Source organism: Pempheris klunzingeri, chromosome 11 (genome assembly GCF_042242105.1).
Source record: "Pempheris klunzingeri isolate RE-2024b chromosome 11, fPemKlu1.hap1, whole genome shotgun sequence".
In the NCBI taxonomy this organism is placed as follows: domain Eukaryota; kingdom Metazoa; phylum Chordata; class Actinopteri; order Acropomatiformes; family Pempheridae; genus Pempheris; species Pempheris klunzingeri.
This window is the reverse complement of record NC_092022.1, coordinates 15537313-15564626: the sequence shown is the minus strand read 5'-3', so window position 1 is coordinate 15564626 and position 27314 is coordinate 15537313. Positions and strand designations below refer to the sequence as shown.

At 40.7% G+C, this 27314-nt stretch overlaps 1 protein-coding gene and 1 non-coding gene across 3 annotated transcripts in view; both read right to left on the bottom strand.

The window, feature by feature from the left end:
- Positions 1-27314, bottom strand: part of LOC139209516 (metabotropic glutamate receptor 7-like) — a 67542-nt gene that overhangs the window by 10266 nt on the left and 29962 nt on the right. For both annotated transcript variants that reach the window (XM_070839254.1, XM_070839255.1), the window contains exons 2-8: positions 26478-26694; positions 18699-18834; positions 17952-18106; positions 15326-15463; positions 13311-13511; positions 7255-7394; positions 710-1645 (exon numbers count right to left, since the gene is read on the bottom strand). In XM_070839254.1, the coding sequence (XP_070695355.1) occupies positions 710-1645; positions 7255-7394; positions 13311-13511; positions 15326-15463; positions 17952-18106; positions 18699-18834; positions 26478-26694 (1923 nt within the window). The remainder of the gene's footprint in view (positions 1-709; positions 1646-7254; positions 7395-13310; positions 13512-15325; positions 15464-17951; positions 18107-18698; positions 18835-26477; positions 26695-27314) is intronic.
- Positions 3576-3647, bottom strand: trnaa-ugc (transfer RNA alanine (anticodon UGC)). Its single transcript has one exon. It is a non-coding gene; the product is annotated as a tRNA-Ala (tRNA).

Sequence of the window (27314 nt, the reverse complement as noted above, 5' to 3'; positions counted from 1 at the left end):
ATGACTAGCACATCAGGTCAAAATGTCAGATCCTCAATCAACTCCAGTAGCATCCAGTGTCAAATGCTTTGTTGAGTGGTGCGCAGCTGTCAAGAAATGGAATGTGTTATATCAAACTTCTACTTACACCCCCTCTTATTTCCCATTGCCTTCCTTCTCCTCCTCCTCCTCCTCCTCCAGCTCCTCATCCTCAACTTCCTCCACCTCCTCAGCGTGCTTGTCTCCCTCTCCAGAATAAGGAGTAATAGTATATGTTGAGGCGTGAGAGCTAAGATAATGGCATCTGGAGCTGCCGGCACCCCCATCCGCATCACTCCTCGGGCATTTCAGCTTTCTGGTGCTTAGCATCAACCCTGCCTCTGCCTTTACATGCCTTTTTCTGTCTGCGGTGGTCCTAGTGTGGGTTTCCCTGCACACCAGAGCCATGTGAATATGAAATCAAAAGAAAACAAATCCATAACTTACATACAGTCACTAAATGTGTGCCTGTGTGTGTATATGCGTGTGTGTTTGTGCTGCCTTTATGTACTGTTTGTGTTTGTACAAATATGGATGTGCGCATGTGTTTGGACAAGATAAAAACAGGGCCGAAGGAATGAAAGGGAAATTTGTGAGAGGAGGGAGAGAGACAGACGAAGAGAAGGGGTGGTGACAGAGAGAGAGAGAGAGAGAGAGAGAAAGAAAGCAAACTGAGATAGAGATGACTCACCTTCTCCGCCGACTGGGCTGTGCCAAAGAAAATCGGGATGAAGGCCAGCCAGACTATGCAAGTGGTGTACATAGTGAAGCCAATGGGCTTGGCTTCATTGAAGTCTTCTGGTACATCCCTTGTCTTGATGGCATAGATGGTGCAGGTCACCATCAACAGGATGCTGTAGCCCAATGAGCAGATTATCTGTAGGTCTGTGATGTCACACTTCAGCACGCCACGGGCCAGCATGGGGTTGATGGTTTTCTGCTCATCGTAGTCGATGATGGTGTTTGGAGGGTCAACGGCGAACCACACCAGCACGCCCAGCAGCTGCACACAGATCAGACTGGAAGTGATGGCAATCTGCGAGGTGGGACTAATGAAGCGCGGGGCCGTGACCGTCTGCTTGCCCTGCTCAAAGATGCGATAGATGCGGTTGGTCTTGGTGAGCAGTGCAGCGTAGCTGATGCACATGCCCAGGCCCAGGAAGATTCTCCTGAAGGCACACACAGCTACGTCGGGCTTGGCAATCATGAGGAAGGTGATGATGTAACACAGAAAGATGCCAGTTAGCAACACGTAGCTCAGCTCTCGCCCTGACGCCCGCACGATGGGTGTGTCATTGTAGCGTATAAAGGTTGCCATGACAAAGATGGTGGCAATGATACCGAGCATGGCCAGGAAGACGGGGATAATTGCCCAAGGGGAGTGCCACTCCAGCTTGACGATGGGGATGGGCTGGCAGGCTGTTCTGTTGGGGTTGGGCCTCATGTTGTATGCACACAGTCTGCAGGAAGTCTCGTCGTACTGATACTGGTAGCCGTCACATAGTTCACAGTGCCAGCAGCACGGCATGCCCTTTACCCTCTTCTTCCTCTCTCCAGTTTTGCAGGGCAGACTGCACACAGAGATAGGCACCTCCTGCTCCCCATCTGGCCACTGAAGCTCCTCCAGCTGGAAACAGGATGAAACACAGCACAGGAAGAGAGGGTAAGCGGAGAGGTACCTCTGAATACTAAAAAAACATGTGGATAGTGAAAAGTACCTGAACAACATTACATTCTTGTACTGTTCCAACACAACTGATTAAGAGGCGATTCATTACTTATATAATAGTCATGATACATTACTATATGACACTACCATATGATTCTCATGAAGTTACATTCTTTGCAAAAACAAAGTGCAATGCAATCTTTGCAAACAGCAGAAAAAATTAAACACTGTATTATCCTAATACAGTACTCTTCCATGGCAATTTCTTAGAGGGATTGCCTTTTCTAATACTTGAAAGTAATTGAAATCACCATGGCAACAGAGCCTACCTTTGTTCAGTGAAATAAAAATAAAGAAATGTGAAATGCAAAAGACATTATGTTTTAATACAGGAGCCAGTGAGGTATGAAATATGTGATGATAAGGAAGGAGAATGGGATTTGGGATTGCAAAATGCCTCTTTTAGACTTTGCAGAGCTATTTCTATTTATGATCTTGTCATCAAAATGAAAAGTGCAGTGTAGAGTCATATTGAAGAACTATCTGAAAGTCCAATCCGAAAAGGCCCTGAGGTGTTTCATGATTTAAGCTCAAACTACAGTCTCAACATACAAGTCAGCCTTAAAAAAAAAAAAAAAAGCCCATGAAGAAATTGAATTTTGTAGCGCTCTTTCATATTTTGTTAGGGAGTTGAAAAAGCTCTCACAATACTTTGAGCTGATCTTTTGATTTATTATTAAGCGTACTGATCCATGGCTTTAAAAGCACCAGAAGATTAAAGATACTCTAACCTGGTTTAGGCAGTTCACAGAAATATATATCAGCCAACCAACAAACAAACAAAAAGAAAAGCAGCACATTCTGGTATAATCATTAAACTGATTTTCATTGTCTTCTAAAACTGCTCAGATGTGACAGATTTAAAAGGAGCTTTGAAACACTGAGTGCATAATAACCTACATTAAAATCAGAATGGTGTAGTGTAAAACTATATTGAAAATGAACAGGAGCTTTTCTAGTTTGCATTATGCCTGGATTTCCAGTGAATTCATGACTTAAAGTCGCCCCCTGCCCTGGAGTGCTAAACCCTAACCTGCTCTGTTTGTCTGATTTATGTGGACAAGGAGACACACGCATACAGTCCAGCCAACAGTTTCACACTATTCCACGAGTCTACAGGGGGCAGTAATGCACACAACAATGAAACACAGCAATGTGCCGATGGAAGAATAATCCAAGCTATTTAACACCTTGCAAATGCTTCATGTGATGAATACGAGGAAGAAATGCCTTCAACGCATTTGTTTCACCTCAAGGCTACACATACTGTGTCTTATTGAGGAACAATCAATGTAACTTAACTGTTTTTGTTTGGCGGAAAAGGTCACCTTTAAAGGAATAGTTTACAACTTCTTAGATGAGAAGGTTGATACTATATAACTGTTAAACATGAAGCTAAAGTCAGCAGCTGGTCAGCTTAGCTTTGCATTAAAACTAGAAGCAGGAGGAAACAGTTAAGGTCTGTACATACTCTGCAAGAACAGAGAAATTTGTTCTCTTCGGTTTGGGAGTTCTTGCAGCTTGTTCTCGACACATCATCTGGGCAGCACTTTCTTTTCGTGTGGTGTCTGAGAACTATTGTGTAATTGGTCAGAAATTTGAAGTGGCTGTGGTTCATGCGGAAAAGCGAAAATGTTGTCATTCCCATGCGTGATTTGTGCTGCAGTGGGAGGGCCCTATGAGGACTTCCCAGGAATTCTGCACTTGAGTTAGTGAAGTATGAAATGTCGTGGACAGAATGAACTTTGTTCTTGTTCTTGCCACCTCAAGAAAACTTAGATAAGGTAAGATCAACTTTATTCATCCTGAAGGAAATTATTTAAAGTAGTGGAGATGCCGGGGATTGAACCCGGGGCCTCATACATGCAAAGCATGCGCTCTACCACTGAGCTACATCCCCTACTGACCAAAACAACCTGTCTGTTCTTGTATAGTATGTATAGACCTTTAGATGAGAAGATTGATACCATATAACTGTTAAACATGAAGCTAAAGTCAGCAGCTGGTTAGCTTAGCTTTGCATTAAAACTAGAAGCAGGAGGAAACAGTTAAGGCCTGTGCATACTCCGCAAGAACAGAGACATTTGTTCTCTCTCCCAAATCTGCAAGGAAAAAATTATGTCATTCTTTTCTCGCAGCCCTGGTTTGGGAGTTCTTGCAGGCTGTTCTCGACAAATCATCCGGGCAGAACTTTTTTCTCGTGTGGTGTCCGAGAACTATTGCGTAATTGGTCAGAAATTTGAAGTGGCCGTGGTTAATGCGGAAAAGCGGAAATGTCATTCCCACGAGTGATTTGTGCTGCAGTGAAAGGGCCCTATGAGGACTTCCCAGGAATTCTGCACTTGAGTTTCTCGTGAAGTATGAAATGTCATGGACAGACTGAACTTTGTTCTTGTTCTTGCCACCTTGAGAAAACTAAGATAAGATAAGATCAACTTTATTCATCCAGAAGGAAATTATATAAAGTAGTGGAGCTGTCAGGGATTGAACCGTGGGCCTCATACATGCAAGGCATACACTCTACCACTGAGCTATAACCCTACTAACAATCAAAATTATCTGTTCTTGTTGAGTATGTATAGACCTTTAGATGACAAGATTGATACAATATGACTGTTAAACATGAAGCTAAAGTCGGCAGCTGGTTAGCTTAGCTTTACATTAAAAGTAGAAGCAGGAGGAAACAGTTACCCTTGCTCTGTCCTAAGGTAACAAACTACTCGCACCTCTAAATTAGCAGGTTAATTAGCGTTACATTTCGTGTGTTTAATCTACAAAAAAAACTGATTGCTGCGATGCCACAGTAACTGCTATACTCCAAGAAATAGTATGGGACATAACTGCTCTGTACAACCAAAAGTTCTCATTTTTAGACTTCATTTTTTTTACGGATTAAGCAAATGAGATTTAACATGGTAATTTGTGAAGGTTTAGAGATGCTAATGGACTAATGCTAATAGGCTAACTAAGCTAGCTTCTTTTACCATACAGGCATGATAATGGGATCAATCTTCTCATTAAGCTGAATAAGCATATTCCACAAAATGTCAAAATAATCTTTTAAAAAATCTACCATTGATATTATTAATCTACTAATAACTTTTCATTTCTAGGGTGTGAAATTGAATTTAAACCAGTGTGAGCATAAAATTAACACAAAATTTCGCTGAAATGAACCACTGTCTCACCACTTCTAGCTGTGTGCTCATATAGCTCATGTTACTCCATAACATACTATCAGCAGATAAAAAAGAAACAGGTACAAATATCATCAGATAGATTCCAGCTCAGGATACTAACGGCATCAACTCTTCCAGATGTGGCGACTGCCAATAATTGCAGACACAGAGCTGCACCTTTACACACAAACATACACACATGCTGACAGTGTGTTCATGTTGTGTGTACCTATATGACAAATGTGTTGTTTCTGTGGTGTCTGGGTAGATTATCATCTGCCATTTATCTGGGGCCATGAAGGTGCCATTTGTTATTTGGACAATGAATGGCGCTCACTGGAAAACCTCCCGATTACACACAGTGTGGAAACAGTAATGAGACCAACTGCTCTGTTGCCATGGAGACCAGAAGCAAGATTTTTGACACCTTGGACTCGGCTGCCATAGTTTTCATTTGGGTATTTGCTTTAGTCGTTAATTTTACAGTTAATTTGAGCCTCTGTGAACTGGGACAGCGTTACATTGTACTTCTGTATTGATGATCACAAAGTGTATCGGGATGCTCATTCCAGGGTGAGCTTTAAATTAGACTGCTCTTTATGTGTTACTGAACAAATAGCGAGAGCATTGGAATATAATTGCATTGTAACAGCATTTAGTTTGTAATCACACTAAAACAGGAAGAAGCACAAATCTCCAGCAACAAATGTTGTTCCACCTGTGCTTTCAAATCCATTGGGGTGAGTTTAATTCTTGTGATCCAGAGCGCATTTATGCAAATGTTAACTCATCTGTATGTAAATGTCATGTTTTTTTGTTTCTAATCTGAGCTACATAGAAATACATACAAATTTCAGCTCAGGTTTCATCCTATCATGCAGCGTGGGCAATTTCAAACCATGTTTGCCTTGAAATAAAATCAGTTTCTTTATTGTCCACATGAATCACCCAAGCCCATTCCTGTGTTGTGACAGTGAGATCTGTTACAGCGGTTACAAACCAAGATCTTGCACTTAAAAAAAGCCGCACGGCAGCTGTCTCCAGCTCTACATCTAACACTGGTATTAAGCAGTATTTTTTTTTTTTTGTAGGTGAATTCAAGTTATTTAAAGCTCCCATGAAATGATAAGATAAATAAAGATAAAGATAAATGCCTTATCTATGTTGTTATTCCATGGGAAACACTTTCTTTTGGATATTTCAAAAATTGTCAAATAAAATGTTCACATATTTTCCTATTAAAATCCATCCGTTTTTCCTGTAAAGTCCCCAGAGCTTTTGTATGATTTATCCTGCACTCCTGCAAGTACCTTATATACCATCTGACAAAATGTGATCATAGATTTTGATTTTTATCATGTACAGTAAAACCTACCAGGCACCACAAATAACTTGGCGGTATGTCTTTAGGTGTCAGTTTCATCAACATCAACATCTTCAGCAGCTTTCTGCTGCCAAATACTGAACATATAAAGTCTGACACTTGGGTTAAAAGCATGTTCTTCCTCTTCCTCCCACTCTCCTTCACTGTCAGTCCACCAACCTATTCAGTGGGAGAAAAGTGATCTCCAGCAAACATCATTATCTGTTTTCTGTCTTTCTTTTTAATTTTGAACTCTCAAATCAAGTCCTCATTGATGTTTTAGTGTAACCCTAACATCCTTTTACCGGTGGAAACATATCAAAGCCCTTTTTAATAGCATAAAAATGTGACAGACTAAAATTGCTGCATTTTATCCCTCTTCACACACGGATTTTAAAATCCTCTGTCGGTTTAATTGCATGTTTTTTTTTCTCCTCTTGAAAGCAGCCGTTGGGACATTTGATAACCTTTAATAAAACCTTGTTTCAATTATGAATATAAACATTTGTCTTATTAAATAAAATCTAAAAGAAACTTTCTGTAGGACTTTGGAATACGTTTAACATTTGGCTTGCATTAGTAGGCAACACATCAACTGAAATGTGTGTGTGTGTGTGTGTGTGTGTGTGTGTGTGTGTGTGTGTGTGAACATGAGGAGAGGAGGAAAATATGACAACAAATAAAGAGTAACACTTCATTTTTCTTGCTGAATAGCAAAAACAGATTCATTTTTTGCGCCTAAAATGCATCAATTAGACTGACAGTAAAACATGTCTGCACCTGAGCTCTCTCCGTATTTGAGATGCAAATAATGTGCACCTCCTTGTCGCATAAGAGATTTCAATTTTGGAAAATAGTCTTCACGCTTGTAAAGCATCGCGGAGCCTGTTTAGACACAAGCATTTAAACAATAATTGACACTGTGTGTCTGTCGTCTGTGCTTCCGGTACCAGTAAATGTCATACCCTGAGCTGGAGGGTCTCCACCCACTGTCCCACCGCCTTATACTCTGGGATGGAGGAGTTGGTCATCTGGAACTGGAACAGGTCATAGCGTCCTGGAGCATCGCCGTTCTTGTTGAACACAACAGAGGTGCCGGCACTGCCTGTACAGAGCAAAAGAGAGGAAATGCAGCAAAAGCACAATGGAATAGAAAAGTGTTAGACCTTGATGTGACAGGACTGTGCAGCATCTCTTCTAATAAGAGAAAACCATGAACTTTTAACCCCTTGCCTCTCACTGTGCGGTGGCCTACATGGACCACACAAACAACCTCAGAGTGTTTGTGCCTGTCCCTCACAGTGAAAAGCTCCAAACACAATGACCCACAGTATAACCTTTCTCATAATCACGGACAGGGAAACAAGCTCCCTACTCACCAGTACAGCCCTTCCTCACCTGCTTCCTATGCATCATCACTGCTGCAGAATGGTCATAAACATAAAACATGAACAAGATATGTGGACACACTGAGCTGTGCTCTAACACCAGACATTGTTCGCTGTTTTGAATGAAGGCATTCCTCCTCAGTTGAAAAGTAATGCATCTCAGTCACACAGTGGACAACAACAGGGGAAGTAGGGAAGATGCACAGGTCAGCCAAAGCATCATACGGTCCCCATCTGCTCTCAGTGAGTAGCAATCTGTCTCAAACAGAGTTCTGAAGATTTCACTAATTAGCAGAGAGAGGACTGCGGACACCTGAAATATCATGCATGAGAAAAGGAGTTTTTTAAATACGTATTTGGACAAGCTCTCAAGCCTGTCAATTGTGTCTACACTAATATCCAATGTGGATGTGTGCACATCACTCAATTACTTGAGACTTGTGACTGCACAGTGTGTGCAAAGGTAGTGTGTTAATGCAGATGTCAGTCAACATCAGATCTCCCTCGCAGCAGTAAATGTTGAATGGCATTAATGGGAAAAACGGTTGTACTTTATTTTATACATGAGGCCTGAATTGTTGATGAGGTCATTTCAACCATCGCACAATGCCGAGACAGAATGTAAAACTGCTGCATTTTACACGGCTATTCACCTTGGCACTGCATATAGTAGCTCATAAGAACGAATGGAGATACCATTTTTGAATTGGGACGGGGGGAATCTGATGACTCTTGGCATGGGAATTAAGTACTTTAATAGCTCTGGCTATAAAAAGTGTGGAGAAAGGACTAGGAGCATGTGTGCAAAACACTTCTGGGAACATGTTGTCTTTTGTATCTAGAACAGAGCTTGTGGCTTTTGGATGGAAGGCCACTGAACCTTTTCCTTAGTTTTCAGCCAGAAGGGAATTTCATCTCCCTCCAGTTTTTTTCCAAGGACATTTGTCATTGAACATTCTACAAAAGTTTCAGACCAAAAGGGTCTTGTAAAACAAGAGAGGCAGGAGGAGGCAAGAGAAAAAGCCCATTTCAGGCGAAAGAATAAGGGACCATTTTAATAAAATGCTGTGGACAAGCACCCAAATTTTCCTTTTCGACCTAGTGACACCTTTGTGCATTACAAATAGCAGTTAATAAGACCTTAAGTAGCCATTTCCATGTTAATGCAGAGCCAGAAATCCCTCACTACACTGCTGTTATGCAAAATGAAAGCACATATATTCCACATTAACATTGCAGAAATGGCCCCACTCGAGTCATTAATCCACCAGTCGTTTTAGTGTAAAAGTAAAACACTAATTCATAGGTGTCCATATGTCAGCACAGAATATAAAGCTTGAATTCAAGTGTGCTTGTGAAGCTCATAGAGAAAGCTCTCTCAATATGAAACCCAAACTAAAACTCGGTGGGTGGCAGTCACCATTCTGTCACTTCTGCTTCCACCAAACAGACAGTAGACTTGTTGACACAGTGTATATAGATGTTGACAAGGTATTGACTCCTGTGAGCAAAATCTGTGACAAGGTTACCATTCTTACTGCACGCCTCAGCAAAAACCTACACAAATAAACAGAGACACAAAGTCATTCAGTAAAGTGACATGAGTGATTGGGCACTTGGCGCTCCTCAGCTTTAGAGCAAATAATTAAGTGGCGTTTCTGTGTGTGCAGATAAAAAGGCATTAGAAATTCCTTTGTATTTTCTATTGCCTGATATTTTCAAGGGAACAAAATGGTCTGTGCAGACTCCTTAGTGAGAGCGCTGTCTAAGATGAAAGATTTATGCATTTGCATGTGGCTCTGAACTACGACATGACAAAAGTGCACTGCTGCTGTGCTGTGCCGAGCAGTGTGGGTGGACTAGGGATCCACTGCTGTGTTTCTCTCGCATCATTATTCTCTTTTTTTCCCTGCCTCTCACTCTTCAGCTCTGTGACTTCGGCGCAGTGGGGAGATCAACAAAGGAGGCTTACACTCCTTCGCTCTCAAACATACATTAGCACTGGCACATACACAGGATAATGTGCGTGGTTCCAGACTAAATGCAGTAAGGGGCAGAGAGATATGCCTGAGCCACAACAGCAGCAACCTTCCTTCGCTTGCCAGTAAAAAGGTTTGAGAACATAATAACAAGACAGGAAGAGGCAGAGGAGATGGAGTAGGTTCAGATCTTATTTTTGGCACAGGTGAAATGAACCTCTTCCTTTATCAGTGCCACACTGGGGTAAATGTTTTTCGGGAGCTGAAAATCCAGAAAAGTCAGAACAAGTCCAGATGGTTATTGAGATTGGACAGCAGATTGTCAATCCCATGAATGAATCTGCACTTAGTTAAGGTCTCCTTGAAATTTTACCACTGCTCAGCCAATTGCACATATTCTGTTTCCTTAGTTCCACCTTAAAATCTGAGGGCATCTCGCCTGCTGGAGCTCTGCACTGCTGCCATAGCGACAGTGTTAGAGGAGAGAAGGCAGCTCTTCTTCAGCTCACTGACTGAAGTTTGTTTTTGTTTCTTGTACATTGTAAGCAATTGTACATGAGATATTTGCCAATTAAACATGATTAATGCGTTGCTTACATTGATCAACAAATACAAAATGTGTATACAACTTCTTATGGATTAGAGAATTTCTAATGGATTAACATAATTTTAGAGCATGACGTTGCCTGTTATACTTTTAATCTGTTAAAGAATAATTCTGGTGATTTCATTTTCTTGTCACGAAAAACCAGGCACGAATTGATCAGACTATGTACTGTGCAAATAGCATAAGCCTGATATATGATATTCCTCTGTGCCACAGGCCTCCACTGTCGTCCAAAAACTATGAAGAATGCATCAAAAATCACATCAGTGCACTGAGTGACATGTTCCTTCATTATGACAAACATGGGAACTGTTGTTTATTTTGAAACGATCTCACATACAACGTCCAACTGTGGAAATACTCACTGGTGAAGCAAATGTGTATTAATCTGCAGGTGAAAATAGTCCAAAACAAATAGCCCCTGTATGTGTAACATGCAAAAAAAAAACACAGCGCCCAGCTATTTTAGAAAATAGCTGAACCTAAAAAAGGAACTATACATATAATGTGTTTCTAAAGATTTTGTTCTTCAGTAAGAGGGAGGGGACTTTGGGCAGCCACAAACAGTGTAGGTAAGTATTGACAACAGCAAAAATAGAAAGCCAACCTTGGTAGAAATTTCATGGGCCAGTTTCAGACCTCTGAATCACTGCACACATCTTCGACTCCAGTGATTCTATGTATCACATTTAATGATAAAATTGAATTTAAAAGTGTTATGTAGAAGCACCAGCAGACTGTCTACTGTATAATATGTCTACACTACTTTTTCATGTATTTATTTAAACAGGCAAGGAAGCTCTCCCTGCTCCTTTTCAGCCACGGACTAAGTTTATTAGACTGCAGTTTATATTTTCTGTGAAAATTCGTTGAAGATGTACCCTGAAATGAGGCCAAAAAAAGCATGAAATGAAACACTAGGATCTTTAGCGAATATCTCAGTAAAGTACATGCAACTACATTTTTGTACTTCAAAACATCACAGTGGAGTGTTATTTTAACGCCTGAGAATATGACAATGAGCTGTGTCCACCTCTAAAAGTAGGCCAGTTTTGTGAGAAGATTACGCTGATTCCTTACTTTAAACCGCTGAATCTTTTCCAGAACATTTTGTGAAGACCTGAAGTACGTCAGAAGAGTCTCTAATGATCACAGGCTGACATACATGCCAACGCATTTGTAATGACACGGGTTTCTCTTGTTTGAAACTCATCTCCCATTTGTCTCCCTTCCTCCACTCATTCCGGCATTTCAGAGCAGATTTCACTAATAGCTATTTGCCATTAATTGTTAAGTATCTTCCACATCACTTCCCATACAGGGCTGAATAATGTAGAGGTTCAAGCACCGGCAGACCTATGATATATCATACTGACTCAAAACATTACACATATCCAGAAATGTGGTGCTCTAAGCTATGAATTAAATTGAATGTATGTTTAAATTGTAGATGGCTCACAAGCAATTGCATATGATGCATAAAACAGAGAAGGTGGCACATATTTATCACCCATTTGCTTTGTTTTTTAAGGTAAAACTGAGATTAGTTTGGCTCTTATGTCTGCAGTTTTATTTCCTCTAAAGTTTAAGTTGACACTGCCAATTGGAGTGGACACAGCAGCTTTGAATACAATTCTTCAGGATGAAACAGCAGTTTAAGGAATAGTTTGGCATTTCAAGAAATTGGCTTATTTGTTTTCTTGCCAAGACGTAGATGAGATTGATACCCTCTCTATATCACTTGTTTCTCTGACCTCAGCACAGACCCCTCAGACTCGAGCATGTCAGGGTCAGCTGAATTATGCAAAATGCACTTTTTAATGTCTTCTAAACATCAATATGTGTTCCCAGTGTGCCAACAGACCGCTAAACCCACTGAGTAAAGACTGTTCTCTCCTGCTCCATCTTTCAGTATATGTGTGTGAAAGTATGCTGTTTAGATTTGGCGCATTTTTATGCTGTTAATCATGTGACCTCCTCCAACCCCTCTGCAGACTGTCCCCGCCCACTGAAAACCTGAATCCACCTTTCTGTCCTCCACTGCTAACTAACACCAGCTCCCGGTAATACAAAGACTGTTCTGTTCTTCTAAAATGGCAGAGGCTGAAAACAGCTGCAGCAGCCATGTCTGCTGTGAGAAAAATAATGTATTTTTTAAACATTAAACCCTGTAAACCTGTTCTAGTAGTACCTCCAAACACAAGCATGAACCTTAAAATCAGCAGAATATGGGACCTTTAAGCTAACAACATACTACCAACATCAATTAGCTGAGATTAACTTGCTAAAATTTGCATATTTGAGTATTTGCAAGTTTAAAGTAATTGTTTGATATTTTGTGAAACATTTTCTTGCTTCTTTCCTGCTTTCTTGCTGAGAGTTAGATGAGAAGATTGAGGACCTCTCAAGCTAATTAATTAATACATGGCATCTCATTTTTTTGATCTGTACAAAAAGTGAATCGTAAAAATGCCAATTAACCATTTTACAGGGGGTTATGTCTCGGTTCGATACCGGTCCCAGTGAAGAAACTCTCCAAAACAAAGCCCCTATTAGAACCACAACTCATTTTCATACATTTTTTGTATGTGTTAAACTGTGTAAAATGTGTTAATTAGTGACCTTTAGAGGTAAGCCACGCTAAGAGTTTCCCCGTTTCCAGCCTTTGTGCTAAACTACGTTAGCCAGCTGCTATCTGTTGCTTTATATTTAGCCTACATGCATGAGAGCAAAAGAATAAATTAATTTCATTCCTTTAACTAATGTAATAGGGTCAGTAAGCTCCTTTAAACTAATCTGTAGAGAAAATGTGACATTATGTTCATAGGTTGTTCATCCATAAATTCATGAATGTTTACACATTATTTTATTCTCGTATATATCTCAAATCTACAGTTGAATATACTTTACTATCTTCACAATACAGCTTGAAAGGCAGTGGACAAAACTCTATCTAAACAAATAATATAACCAAATTTACTTTTCTTATCTATACATTCTCATTCTGTGAGCATCCGATGTGCAGACTTTTACGATGAGTCACTCACCGTTGAAGCTGGTGTTACGTATGTACTTCAGCAGAGTCTTCCCTTCAGCAGTCTCCATCTGTGGACAAACGCCAGGATGATCAGGACATAAGTCCCTCTGCATGTTGTGGAGAGCGTGGGCCATGGCGTACACCGCGTCAATCACAAACTGCACCTTCCCCTCCTGCTCATACTTGGAGTCAATCCCAATGCGTTCTTGGCCTGAGGGAAGAAAAGCAAGAGGTGGAATACACCATGAGCCATTAGACATTACATTCTCTCAGCGCTCCCTATCATCTCCAGCTTCATTTGTATTCCTCCATTTACCATTTGCTGCCAGTCAGTTCAGTTTTGATTTTGCAGGAATTACACCTGAAGGGACAATGAGGCGTAGGAAATAAGAAGACACATTTAATTCCCAAGTGGAAAATATCAAGCTGAGCTGTGAGACAAAGTGTTTGTGACAAATACAGCAGGCTCAGATTGAATTACTGCGGTGTATTACAAAGTATCAGGCTGCTTAGAACGGACCTCACATTTCCCATCTGCAGGGTGATGAAGATCACCATGAACCTTAGTAAGTAACATACTCTTCTACGGTGGCTTCCTGCTCTTTTGTATCCTCCTCCCAGTGTGCTGCTCTTTCTCTGTGGGCTGCTGTAAAGGTTTTGCCTCATGTTGCTGGTACACTGATTGAATAACTAATGTAAAACCTCTGCTGGATTTTTGTTTTTGTTACAAATTGAATAAGCTATTTTATCCTTGTGGTAGATGAAAGCTGCCGAGTGAATGAAAATACTACTATTGCTTTTAATAATAATCATCATCATGATTATCATTATCAAGAACGTCGTCATTATCATCATAATTTCAATATTCAAGCTCCCAGTAAACAAAAAGGCCTCATCGAGGAAATAATAGAATACTAAAAGACAATCTTCCCCACAGTGATAGCTATTCGTGGCTCACAGGGAGAGCTTAGTGGAGGAGCAGATGATGTTAATCGGACAAGTAGAAGAATGTGGGAGACTTGCATAAAATGAAGGAGGTCAAAAGCAATCTGTGCAGACATTTCAGCCCATTTCTCAGAACTTTGCAGCCCACACATAACTTTTTCTTGCAGCATAGGATGCTAAATGTACAGTCTTTGAATGGAAAAGCCTCCCCTTTGTATTCAGCATTCATAAATATCAACTCGACTTGAGGTATAAGAATAGAGAATATAGAGACGGTTGTGCAGCCATTTCCAGTGGAATTGAAGAAAAGATAAAAGACATATTACAGAGGGTTTGTGGGGCTCTCTAAATGGACGAGCATCTTCTGTCAGTGACACATAATAAAAGACGCCATGCAGGAGATTATGAAGGAAACAAAATCCTTCAGCAAACAGCAATTTATGTCACAGAGCTATTACCATCATCACGTATGCAAGCGAGATTAATACAGCATCCCACATCACAGGCATCATCCTTGTAGATAATAAATGCAGTGCAATGCCTGTCACACCATTGCAGGCAGAGTTTAGGTAGCATGCATCACCACCAGCAACAACACTATCATTAATGCTACCACAAAAAAAATGGGGGCATGGGCAGTATTTACTCAGCTTTCTGTCATTTCCCCACTAAAGAGAGTGTTCTCTGGCTCGGTGCAGTTAGCACACACGTCACGGCTGTGCTGAGCGGTCAAGGTGACTAGGTTAAGGGGGACTAGGGGGAATATGGGATTTAATAGTTACAGGACATTAGCCACAGGAGCAGACGGTCTGTAACTGTAGTATGACTAAGACACGTGGTGTGTTATTATTCTAATAATAAACTCTGCCTGTCCTGCACCCACTGCGTAGAAACACCTGGTGTTAGACTTTCTGGCTGTGCTGCAGTTTGAATTAAAAACCACCAACAGTCTATCTGCAGCTTCTAATGCGAACAAAAGGGCAAGTTCACATCAAACTGACATAGAAAGGTGAAAATATGCATAATTTATTAGTGTAATACAGAAATGTTCCTGCTTTGTTCATGGCCGAACTCGTGTACCTGTGCATTTACGGCTGGTATCCTCTCTCTTCGAGGCACTGAGGAGCCTGCAGTCAAAGTTGTCCTCCCAAAACTCAGCAAACCACACGTTCCTGCGATTGTTCTCCAGGGTGAGCGCAGTGAAGTATTCATCAAACCCTGGGAATAGAGGAAAGAGGAGAGTGGCTTAGTTCCGGACCAATTATCAACCAATTCAAACCTGGAGGAAATGAAGCAAAACTTGTGCAGCAGTGTGGTGGTGGTGGGGGTGTGGTGTCGGCCGCTAGGTGTTGGAAGCACACCAGCAAGCACTACTTCATCAAAATTTGACCACGGTGGTTCCTCTTCCTCCCAAGCCCCATGGAAGCTGATTCACTTGTTTCATCAAGGAAATTACATTAATTAAAAAACAGGATGCGTGATAAATAACACAGGGATTGTAAGTGGTGCCACAGCCTTGTGCCTCAAGACTCAGGTCCTGTAGGTGCTGAACAGGTTTTCTTCACTTTATAAAAGCCATTACAGTAGAGATGGATTGAAGGCATGCTATATTAGCTTAACACTCATTCTAACAAAGTTTAGATGCCTGTATGACACATTAGTTTGAGCATAGATAACTTGCTGCAACAAAGGAAAAGAAAGCCAGCATGCTGAAATTTGTTCTTTTGTTTGTGCAGATTTACCACCCAATATGGGTCAGGAGACTGAGCTGGGACAAAACCTCGCTGTGAGATTCATGGTGCAGTACTTTTTTAACATTTGTTACAGAGGCACAATTTTCTGTCTCGGGAATAATTTCACATTTTAAAGTCTCTCTGTCTGTGTCTTCACTCTGTGTTATCCAGTCATATCAGCTGAGTCGTGGGTAGAGGTGATAATGGCTAATCAGAGCCGAATGATTCAGCTGATTTTCTTTTCAAAAGACCATCAATGATGCATGGTGGATTAATAATATTCTCACTGTCTCCAGAGTGTACATTTGTCCTGGCTAGACCTGCCTTAATTAAGGAGAGCTTCATATAACTCAGACTTTCAAATTTCCTCGATTGTGATGATGAGTGGTTATTAGGACTGTGACAATGGGCACAACTTAAAATAGACGGTACTTTCTGAGAATATTCTATTTCTGTGGTGAATTTGTACATGTCCTGCAGCATAACTTCCTCATTTGCCTCCTTTTACCTGTGGGTGGACTTATTCAAGCTACAATTTAAAATAGAAATTTGCCCCAAAACAAATTGGTAATGGTTTTTATTTTGTGTTAAATGATGCAAAATGTTATAAACATCAATGGTAAATATTAAGAAATACACTGCAGCGCTTTCTAAGACCCATCCGGTCTGTTCTTTTCAACAAATACACTGCAGAGACCAGACATACCAATTTCTCCAAGGCCGACAGGCTGAAATTGGAGATTTTTACATTTTTTAAAGCAAATAAACAGGACCACACTGATGAATATGTTTGTGATGACTGCAAAAAGGTGACACAGTTTACATTCATTGGTTTCAACATCTAATAAAATCTATAAAGAAGCCAATTTGTCCAAGCTGACTTTAGTCTAGTCATGTACAACCCACGGCCAAATGCAACAAGGTCATACTTGTTCTCTGAGGATTGTTGAAAGTCATTCTGAGAAATGCAGAAAATTGCACACTGAAACAGAAATAGATGAGGCATAAGGAAATGTGGGTATACCCAAAAGGTACATGAGAAAATGTCTTCAGAAAATATCTATAAATGCACTGAATGCCACAGATGTTTTTATTTTTAAAGAATTTGGGTGTTTTCAAATCTGTACTTTGTACAAAAGGTCTGTGCAAGAATACATTTGTATGAGCTTGTATGAGTTAGTCAATCACACATGGAGATACTAAAAAAATTTCCAGTGTGAATGTTGGTATTTAAAGCTGCTCTTGTCCATGATTTTACATTAAGAATGGATCGAACCAATATACTTAATGTCAAAGGGGTCACTAAAACTGATGAACCAAAAGAGAATTGTCACTTAACTTTGCAGTTCCTCTCAGCTCTACCGAGCATTTTAGCCTATTTGAGAGCATTGTTTTGCTTTTAGAGCCTGCTACCTAACTGTTTTGGTTCACCCTCCCTGCTCTCATCAGCTCTGTCTCATTAGTTTAATTAGCTCTGATTATTCGACTCTTTATCCTATATCCATCCTACTATTACCTTTTCAATGCCAAACAGCAGACAAACTAAGAAACTAGCTGGCAGACAATTTAAGGTTGAGAAGCTATAGCTATTGATATTCATTCATGAATATTTTTGTCGGTAGACAGAGCTACAAGGAGAGAAACATTTGCCAGGTGGCCAGAACCACGACTCCAAAGGAGTGCTAATATAACAGGCACCTGTTTGTAACAGATTCATCATATCAACTTAAAAGGTGATGATGTATGTTGTGTTCTCAGCTTGTTCCACTACACGCAAAGAGACCCAAAAAACAATAATTGTAGGTGTTTTTCATAGAAGAAATGAACAGAAGAAAGTAATTACACACACAATTAGGCGAAAAAAAGCTGTTAATCGAAACTATTAATCCCAACAAAACAGCACAGCAGAAAACAATACAATACACTTACACGACATGTGGTGGATCATGCAGTGAGCCTGTGTGTGTGCGTACCTTCAATGGAGGAACGTTTGGGCAGTATAGTGACTGCTCCCACAGCTACATCCTCGAGCTGGTGGATCGGGCTGCTCTTGGCCCCCCAGCTGTCAGATCCAATCCACAAGAAATGGCCCACCTGATTGGCCCTCTTGGTGGCATTGAGAACTCCCCTGCAAGGACATCCGTGTGTGAATTAGGTGAGAGCACCAGAGAGGTGTGTGCAGTGTAATAGCTATCGCACAGAGGCACAGCTAGCTTTAAGGACTTGTTTTGACATTACAGCTCTGTTATGTACAGTTCTCCAGTTTATCACATTAAAGGTGAGAGGGAAAGGAGGGAAACTATTGTTGCTTTGACTGTACTGGTATATGTTAAGTGTTAAGTGAAAAGATCTTTCATCTAAAGATAACTCATCTTAATTTTTCTTCTACATTTCACTAATACATCCACCTCTAGATTCTTCATTCTGAATTTACAGGTACTAAATGTCTTATTCTGTGTTTCTTTACATAATTGTTTCCCATGGGGCATTGTGAATGAAACAATATCTCCGTTGCTCTGTTGTGATCTGCACTCCCTGTACTCCTCTGGGGCATGCTTGTGTTTGTGTTGTCTGAGGAATGTTTGTCAAGCACACATGGCAAATCTGTGCTTCTAGCCTGTCTTCAGGAGCTGCTAACCAGAGATTAAAGACCTCAACATGGGAAGTCATCAACACGCCTCAACGACATGGATAAAGCCAGAATGCGATGCGCTCCTCACCGTATGTCTTCCTCACTGGCAAAGATGATGACTGCCCGCGAGTGCTGCGTTTCCTGCAGTTGTTGGATGGCTTTGTCATAATCCTCCAGCTTGGGGTTGTGGGGAATTTTCAAAGACTGGGCGATGCAGATTCCACCTTTTTAATGGGGAAGGAGTAAGAAATGATGAGGCCTCTGGGATGATCTTACCCATTCAATCACTCTCACACACAAACGTACACATACACAAAAGCCTGGGGTCACAATAGCTGCTTTTTTCCTTATGGAAATGGAAAACATCAGAGCACAATAGTGAGACTTTGATGATGCTGTCGTGATCCTTGCTGTAGAGTCTAAATGATAGTCTAACAGTGTATACATTTACATTTTGGCAATGCTCTGAAAACAGCAGCAGCATGCAATATTACACTCAAACTGCAGCTTCTGACTGAGCACCAGAATCATTTCAGATTGTGAGTTATATAACATATCTGCTAGAACAAATTCAATGGGAACATAAAGCTATAGATTTCACATTATAGATTTTGGAAAACCCAACAGCTTGCCATTGACTTTTTATTTTAAGTCATTATCAAACATCTCTTGTTGGACCCTGAACCAATCAGATAGCACAGCCGGCAATAACAAACAAAGAGGATATTAATACTGACAATAAATCATTCTAAGACAGGTCACCACTAATGAGTTTGTACAGGATGAGGGGTACTGATTGCTTCCATGCATTGCTAAATAGTTTCTAGATATTCGGCACAGCATATTATTTCAATTGGCTTTTAGCAGTTCAGATTGCTAGATATTGTCTTTGGGGTTATACTCAACAGCTCATTATCGAGTAGAGAAGCAAAATTATATCTTTCATAAAAAAATGATTAAAGACAAGGGTTTTGCTTCAGTCTAGTGTGGTAATTACAGGTGTAGAGGACAAGCTAACCTTTGAGGCGCTTTGGATAAACATAATGATATGATCACCTGTGCAAAAAGACCATCATTACTACAGTAGGCCTAGACTTGAGGCAGCAGCCTGTGTCCTGAGTCAACAGCAAAGCTCTACCCAAACCAATTAAAATTTCCCCCACTCAAGCATTTTAATAGCCTACCCAATAACCTTTCAGTTTGAGTTTCCTTGAGTAGACAGAGAAATGGAAGGAATCTCCTAATTGCCAGTCTCCTCAGGCTCATTACTTTGATATAAACAGCTTTTAGCTGGCAGATCACACATCTCCCGTCGCGGTTTACTGTGGTATTTCTAAAGGCAGAGGATAGCAAAATGACAACTGCTGAACCTCCTCTTAACTATCCATTTTCAAGTACCAGCAAGCAGAGAAGGAATATTTCTTGATGCGAGAAAACATCCTGTATGTGCCAAAAGACTGCTGGGATGGCTGCTGTTATCCTCCCTAAGTGGGCTAAACATAAAAATGGAGATCCCGCAAATGGCCTGGCTGTTGCTTAAGGGTTTGTGGTATCCTGTTAAAGTGAAACGTGCTCGGTGTCATTTGTGCAGAGCAGCCAGCGTTGTGGGTCTCCAAGGGACGACACTAAAGCTCTGTCTCAGCACAGAGATTTCAGTTGATATCAGCCACAAAGCCTACAATACTCCCAGGTTTCTGTTTTAGCTCTGTAATATCCGATACTGGCATATTGGCGGCACCTTTCAGCTCCAGGGGGCAGTGTGTCTGCAGGTAGGTATCACACACCCATAAATTCCAGGGAAAAAAAAGAAAATCTCAAAAGGGAAGTTTTATGTGGATATCCAATCAGTGTTGATGGTAATAGTCAACTGAAGCAATAAATAAGTCAGTCTTGGTTGTCTACTCCAGTTTATCTTCGAGATCTGTCCAAGGAGTAAAACTTTCATGCAGAGTGACGCACACGGCTCTCTTGAGGTCGGCGTCGATGATAGCGTCCAACAGACACTGTCCACACCAATATTATCTGCAATTTGAGCAAAGGCACCACCAGTCCCTGTTTGCTCTCAGCAGCTCAGTTTCTTGATAGTCCCCCCTGACTGGCCGACTCTTGCCTCAGCTGCTCTCCGCTGCCTTGTCTTTGGCTGTATCCTCTTGAATAAATACAGCTGAATATCTGAGTCAGGCGAAATATTGTAAAATGTATGCACGTCCATGTGGTGGCTGTGGCCACAGCCACACCATTGGAGGTTTGAGGTTTCACACACTCACAGACACTTAAAACACAACTGTTTTTTAGGTTTAGAATATACTTTTTGTCAATGCACTATTTTTTGGATAAAATGCACACAGTTTACACTGGTTTGTTATATTGTGTGTTGTTTTACTTGAGTTATATTAATTTCTGTGTTTTTGTTTTTGAGTTACCTGGCTGCTGAATTCTGCTTCCTGGTCAGACAAAAGCTGGAGTAGAGGGTGGAGCCCGGTTTTATGACAAACCAAGGACCATACCACCAGCTGTAACAGCACAGGGGGAAACATGGTTTCTTTGTATTTGAAGTTTTATTTGTTTCCTATGTCATCCTCCCCTGTGGTTTGTTTACTCAGTATATATGCTGCCCTCACGCCTCTCTTCTGTTAGGCCTGTTTATTAAGTTAACATGCTATTTTGTTCGCCTTATTTTTTAAGACCTCTTTTGCTGACCTCTTTCAGGGGCCCTGTAATTTTATTAATTTGTCTTCAATTTGTTTTTGAATCCTTCTTTTATTTTCTATTTATTTTAAATTCAAACCTGCGTTTCTTTGCCTTGACTGCGTGGTCCACATAGCTAGTTTGCAATACAAGCAAAGACAATAAGGAAGCTTTGTTTTTGAGCAGCATCTATAGCAAAAGAACAAAGAACCAAATATTTTGCAGCAGGACAACTCAGCTTTCTTGATCAGCATAGCACGCTCTGAGGTATTTATCGCTTCAATTGCCTACATTTATCATCAAAATAAAAAAAATGTGGCAAAATTTCCCTTCAAGTTACATGAAAATGCATTAACTCCATAATGGCAAAAACCCCTGCAGGATTGTGTGAAGAGTTAAAATGGTATAAAAGGTCTGGAACAGAGATATATTATAGGTCACAACAGTCAATAATACAGACAGAGACCACAGAAGCCACTGATGAAGATAAGAAGCATTTGAAGCAGAACCCATCTTCAGAGAGGGAGAGAGCACCGAAGCTGAACATGCTGTGGGCCTCAGACTGCCCCAAAGGCTGCGAATCAGCAGCTGTGCAGCAGTGGTTAAATTATTGAATGCCTGCAGAATACCTCATCTGTCAGTCAGTCAGGTGGTCAGTCAGTCAGTTTGTCAGGGAGGCAGGCATGATGGAGCAGGCATTGTATCTGTGCTTCCAGAGTACTGTGCTGTGGCTTGGACCGCCTTCACCTGTCACTGGAAAGCATTGTGTGGACTCAAAAGAGTCCTCGACTCGAACAATGAGTTTAAAGAACAGCAGCATGTCTGTCTTGGCTGGAGATGTGTGATGCTCGACAGATGAATGTCAGACTCTGGGAGAAGACAGTGTTTTACTCCAACTTGCTGAAGTCTTATCCAAGAAATGGGATTGTACAGTAATACCATACCTTCTGGACCAGTCTATTTCATCAGAACTTCTTGTCTGTCCCCCACATATGTTTCCAGCATTGGAATTGGGTGGCGAAGTGGGTGGGTGGGTGTTGTTCGACAATTTCTGTAACTTCCGACATTCATCCTCGCTTCATGCATTCCAGTCAGTGAGGAGAGTAAAGACAAAATGTAAGTTTACCTTGAATAAATTTAAATACTCACAATGTAAATATTTCTGCTGACTTTGGAAGTGGGATGTGCAGGTCTGTGATGCTAAAAGTTTCAGCAGCACTTCATTCAGTTACCTATGATCCTACAACATAATATTAAAACTATATGCTCTGAGAGTCTCTACCCTCTGCTCCACATCCACAATATATCAAAGACAGCTTAATGATCATGATGACCAAATTCATCAGGCTCTTAGAAGTTCTCTGCTTATCTGTCTGAGTGCCATAGGTCATGCACTGCATTAACTGCTTCAATTATTCATCCTCAATGCCCTCGGTTCTGAAAATGCACTCCAGGGCGAGGAATCTCGCTTTGCCATTTTGCTTAGTGAAATACAAATCCCTTTAAATTAGAGGCTCTTGATGGATTCGACCCCCCACCCGCCGACTCAACACCCTCCAAACCCAAACCTCCAGGGGATCCATAATGCTGCAATTATATTTATCACCTCGACAAGCACAAGGCAGACCTGCTGCCTCCAGTCTCCCCGCCTGAACACGTGAGAGCACATCAAAATGAGCTAACATGCAGCCGACATTCATACTCTGCATCTGTGAGCCCTTCCATATCCTGTGCGCCTTTCCACTACCGGTCTGGGACTTGGCAGTGTTGAGGGGTCATGCACAAACATTGTGGTCTATTTTACGGCATGTTTGCATCAGGCTTCCTCCATAGTCCTCTCTTTCTGCTATATATGTGTGCTATAATTCACTGGCAGATTTTTTTTCCCTGCACAGCTCAGACTAGATCTAAGAACGCATCATGTTGGCAACTTGCTGCAATCAATTCCTCAGTGATACTTTGTGGGTGGTGTTCCTCAAATGCGAGTCTTTTTATCAAATAGGAAAACTGAACTCCATCGCTCTGGCCTTAGTCCAGACAGACACAGAAAAATACAAACAGGATTAATCTCTGCCAGCTTCACCTGGAGCCAGGATGAAGGTGCGCAATGGAACAGTGCCTAAACAGGGGAGAGGAGAAAGAAGACCCAAAAAAAAATAAATAAAAGAATAGACAAAACAGAAGAGATCAATACAGGCTGACCATCACTCCAGTCTCAGCTTGGAGTAATGGGCAGCCATATTGCATTAGTCCGCTAGATGGTTCTGCTTGAAGTGGTGAAGCGAGAATCCTACTAATGCATCTGACATTTCACTGCGACCAAACAGAGCAGCCACAAAAACATCTCAAGGCTTCATGGATCACCTTACAGGGATGCTGCAACAACATCCACACAACAAAAATTCTTGAAAATGTGTTATGAATACATCTACATACGTCTATACATCTCTGTCCATATTCACAAAGATGTTCGCTTCTTATTCAGTTCAATCCATTCCAGTCAGTCCCAGTGCAGAACCCGTGCCATTGCATGAATCATATGAATGTGCAGTTATGCTATTACAAAATTATTGTGTTTATTAAAGATAAAATGCCTTTTGTACTGGAGGCTTTTCTTTGGAGGAAATAATTCTCATTTGTATATGAATAAAAAATACTGCAAAGTGACTGCAGCTCAGTTGCAATAGGATGAGTCAACAACAACAACGGCGTATAATTCCAAACTCCTTCTGTAGCTGTTCAAGAGTCATAATAATATCAGTATATTTACTGCTCTTTGCATGAGAAGAAAAGGACACATCAGTCGAAAATGTATCTGAGAAAACCAGCTGGAAGAAACTGTGTTTATCACAGGATATAGGATGAATTGAAACTTCTAAAATAAGCCTTAAATCAGGATTTTTCCTTATTCCTTCCTACACAAGTTACTATCTCTCTCTCTCTCTCTCTCTCTCTCTCTCTCTCTCTCCCTGTCGATGCAAATTACACAGCCACAAACAGCTGCTTAAAGTTTTAATGAGTGATCACACTGGACACGAATGCACACAGATAAAATATTCATGCACACTGGACTTCTGATCGGTGCCTGTGGGATATCATTAGCTTTCCTCATTTTAGAGGTTTCTGCACATTAGTCTATTAGAAGAGACAGGGATCACTCCCTGCAGATTTACAGGAAATGGATTGGGATCCAAAGAGGTCAAGGTGAGAAGCAGTAAAATACTTGCTCTTGTTGTCATGAGTTGCATGAATGTGCTACGATGTGCACTCATGGAGGTAATTTTTTTTTTCCAGCCCAGGTAACATTTCTCTTAAAGTGAATCTTTCACAAAGATGAAAAGGGACTGGAGTTCTGAACACAGCTACTGCCACCTCTAGTGTATTAAAAAATGTTGTGATCAGTCACTTCAAACTGATTACTGAATTATTATAAAAATGTATCCTTGTCCTGATCTTGCAGAAATACTACAGCAGCTGTGGAAACACTCTACCGACTCTCTAAAGCACAGCACAGTACAGCACATGATTTGACAAAGATAGCCGACCCATTGTACTGTATAGCAGCTAAGAGTCTTTTGGGGACGACAATGGCTGCACCACTACATGACAACAACAGCATCAATGTGGAAAAAAGCAGGCGAGTCAAGCATGTGCACAATTTTCAGCCCTGTTAGAAGCAAAACCACAACACTTTGTCTGAATGCAAATTTCTGCTTTAAGTACTCTTCCGTATCCTTATTTTAACCTCTCAAAACTCAAATGCTGAGCCTGAAAAAGGATCATTGCTATTTGACACAGTCACCACTAATGTTACATTACAGGCCCCAACAAACAAGACTCTTAATAGCTTGCTCTCTAAACCATTCAGTGGTTCGACTCTCTCAATTTAATCATATGGTTTCTTAAAGCAATGTCTAGACATATTCACAGAAGAAGGTAGGCTTTTTTCCTAAAAATACAAAATATTTAAGATAGGGCCATATTGAATTTGCTAGTCGACTTAGCCCTGATAGTTACAACAAAAAAGCGCAATAATTAATGTCAAACTGCATGTCGACAATGATCAAATAAAGTCTGGGATGTCTGTGGAAACACTTTAAACATGTAATTCATGACAACATGAGCCGAAAGTGTGGATAAGGAACAAATAAGACTGGAAAATAAGTCCTTAACTACTGCTTTGTTTATCACTGCTGATATGAGACCGTACTCAGTTATAGAGAGTACAGGGTTTAAGTGTATGCTCAAAGTGCTAGAGTTCCACTACGACATGTCGGTTGTGCCTGCCCTGTGTATGAGTGCAAGCTGCAGTCATTCAGGAATTATCAACAGGTCAGAAGATACTTAGCTTTACTGACGTTTGTGTTTACTGCATAGTTTTCTCATCTTTTCTTACACACAGTATGTCAGTACTTGAGCACCTTAAATGTTGCTGTCAGAACCGAGGCCAATGAGTTATTGTTGAATGTTTTTTGTTGAATTTTACTATTTCAAGAAATCATTTTTCCTTTTTTTTTTTAAATCTCATGATGAATATCATATTGTGGACTTTTTATCTTGAAATTATTATACTGGGAGTTTTTGATGTGGTTACATCCCTAATCTAAAACCCTACTGCATCATACACACAACCAGACCAGAGTGGTTTGAACTGATTGACCACCATTACCATCCTCCGAGCCCTGCACTCTCACTAGCAGAGATAAAAAATGTGCTTGAGTGAAAGAGAAAAGGCAGTATAAAACAAAATTCATGTCTCCCGAATGAACAGTTGCCAGACCGTTTTCTCTCTCTCTCTCTCTTCTCTTTTGGCTAAAAAGAACACATAAGACATTTTCATTTCTCTTCTGAGTGTGCATGCAGCAAAACGCTGAAATTATAGAATTTAAAAAACATGGACATAGGTGCATGCTCTGCTCATTTTCGTGACATGGCATCTTCTCTACAAGCTGTTTCTCTGTCTACATTTCCAGTAACACTCCACAACTCACCGGGGGACTAAGCACAAGTTGCCAAACAGATCAATAATTCATCTGCCCAAAACAGATTTTACGATGAATTGGAAATGCAAAACTGATCTTCCTGCAAAAATGCAAGTGCACATTTAAATCATGCAAATAAATAAATAAAAAAAGATTATGATTCTGTAAGTGCCCAGCACTGACCCACTTTTCCTTACCTGCTTCTTTGGAGAGTTGTGTGAAGGCCTCCACTCCCTTCTCTCCATAGCTGCCCTCTGAGGCAATGGTGGAGACGTAAGTCCAGCCCAGGGCTCGGATAATGTCCACCATGGCCTGCGCCTGGAATGAGTCTGGAGGAACCACCCGTGAGAAGAAGTCATAGCGCCTGTCATCACTCAACTCTGGGGCTGTTGACGCATAGCTGATCTGAGGGATCTTGAAGAGAAGAAGTGGGGTAGGGGAGAGGAAAGGAACTATTAATCATGTGTCGATGCAGTATCATGAGTTGTTTCTATGGTGACTGCTCTAAAAAAAAATCACACATCATATGTCCACAATCACTGCTTCTTTACTATTAGGTGCACTACATTTACTGTCTGCCGTTTTATTTGAATGTATAAATTCTCAGAGTGAAGTTTATGCACAAAAAGTCCTCAGTTCAGTGGCCACAATGGAACGAATAAGTAGTGCCCGTGGAAAGTAAGTTACATTTTTGCTTAAGATCCCATAATGCTATTTAGGGAAATGGACTAATTCACTTTATTGCTGAGAGTTAAATGAGAAGATCAATTACGCTCTTTAGACAGAGCCAGGCTAGCCATGTCCCTCTGTTTCCAGCCGTCGTGCTAAGCTAAGGTGACTTGCTGCTAGCTCCAACTTTAATTTTAAACCATTAATTCCTTTAATGCCAATTTTAACGTGTTTCACTTAATGGTTTAATTTGCTAACATTTTCACATTTGCATCAGTTTTTATGTATGCAGGAAAGTTTAAGCCATCATTTTTTTTTAAATATGTTTTTTATTTTAGAATTTACACATTTAAAATGCATTGTTT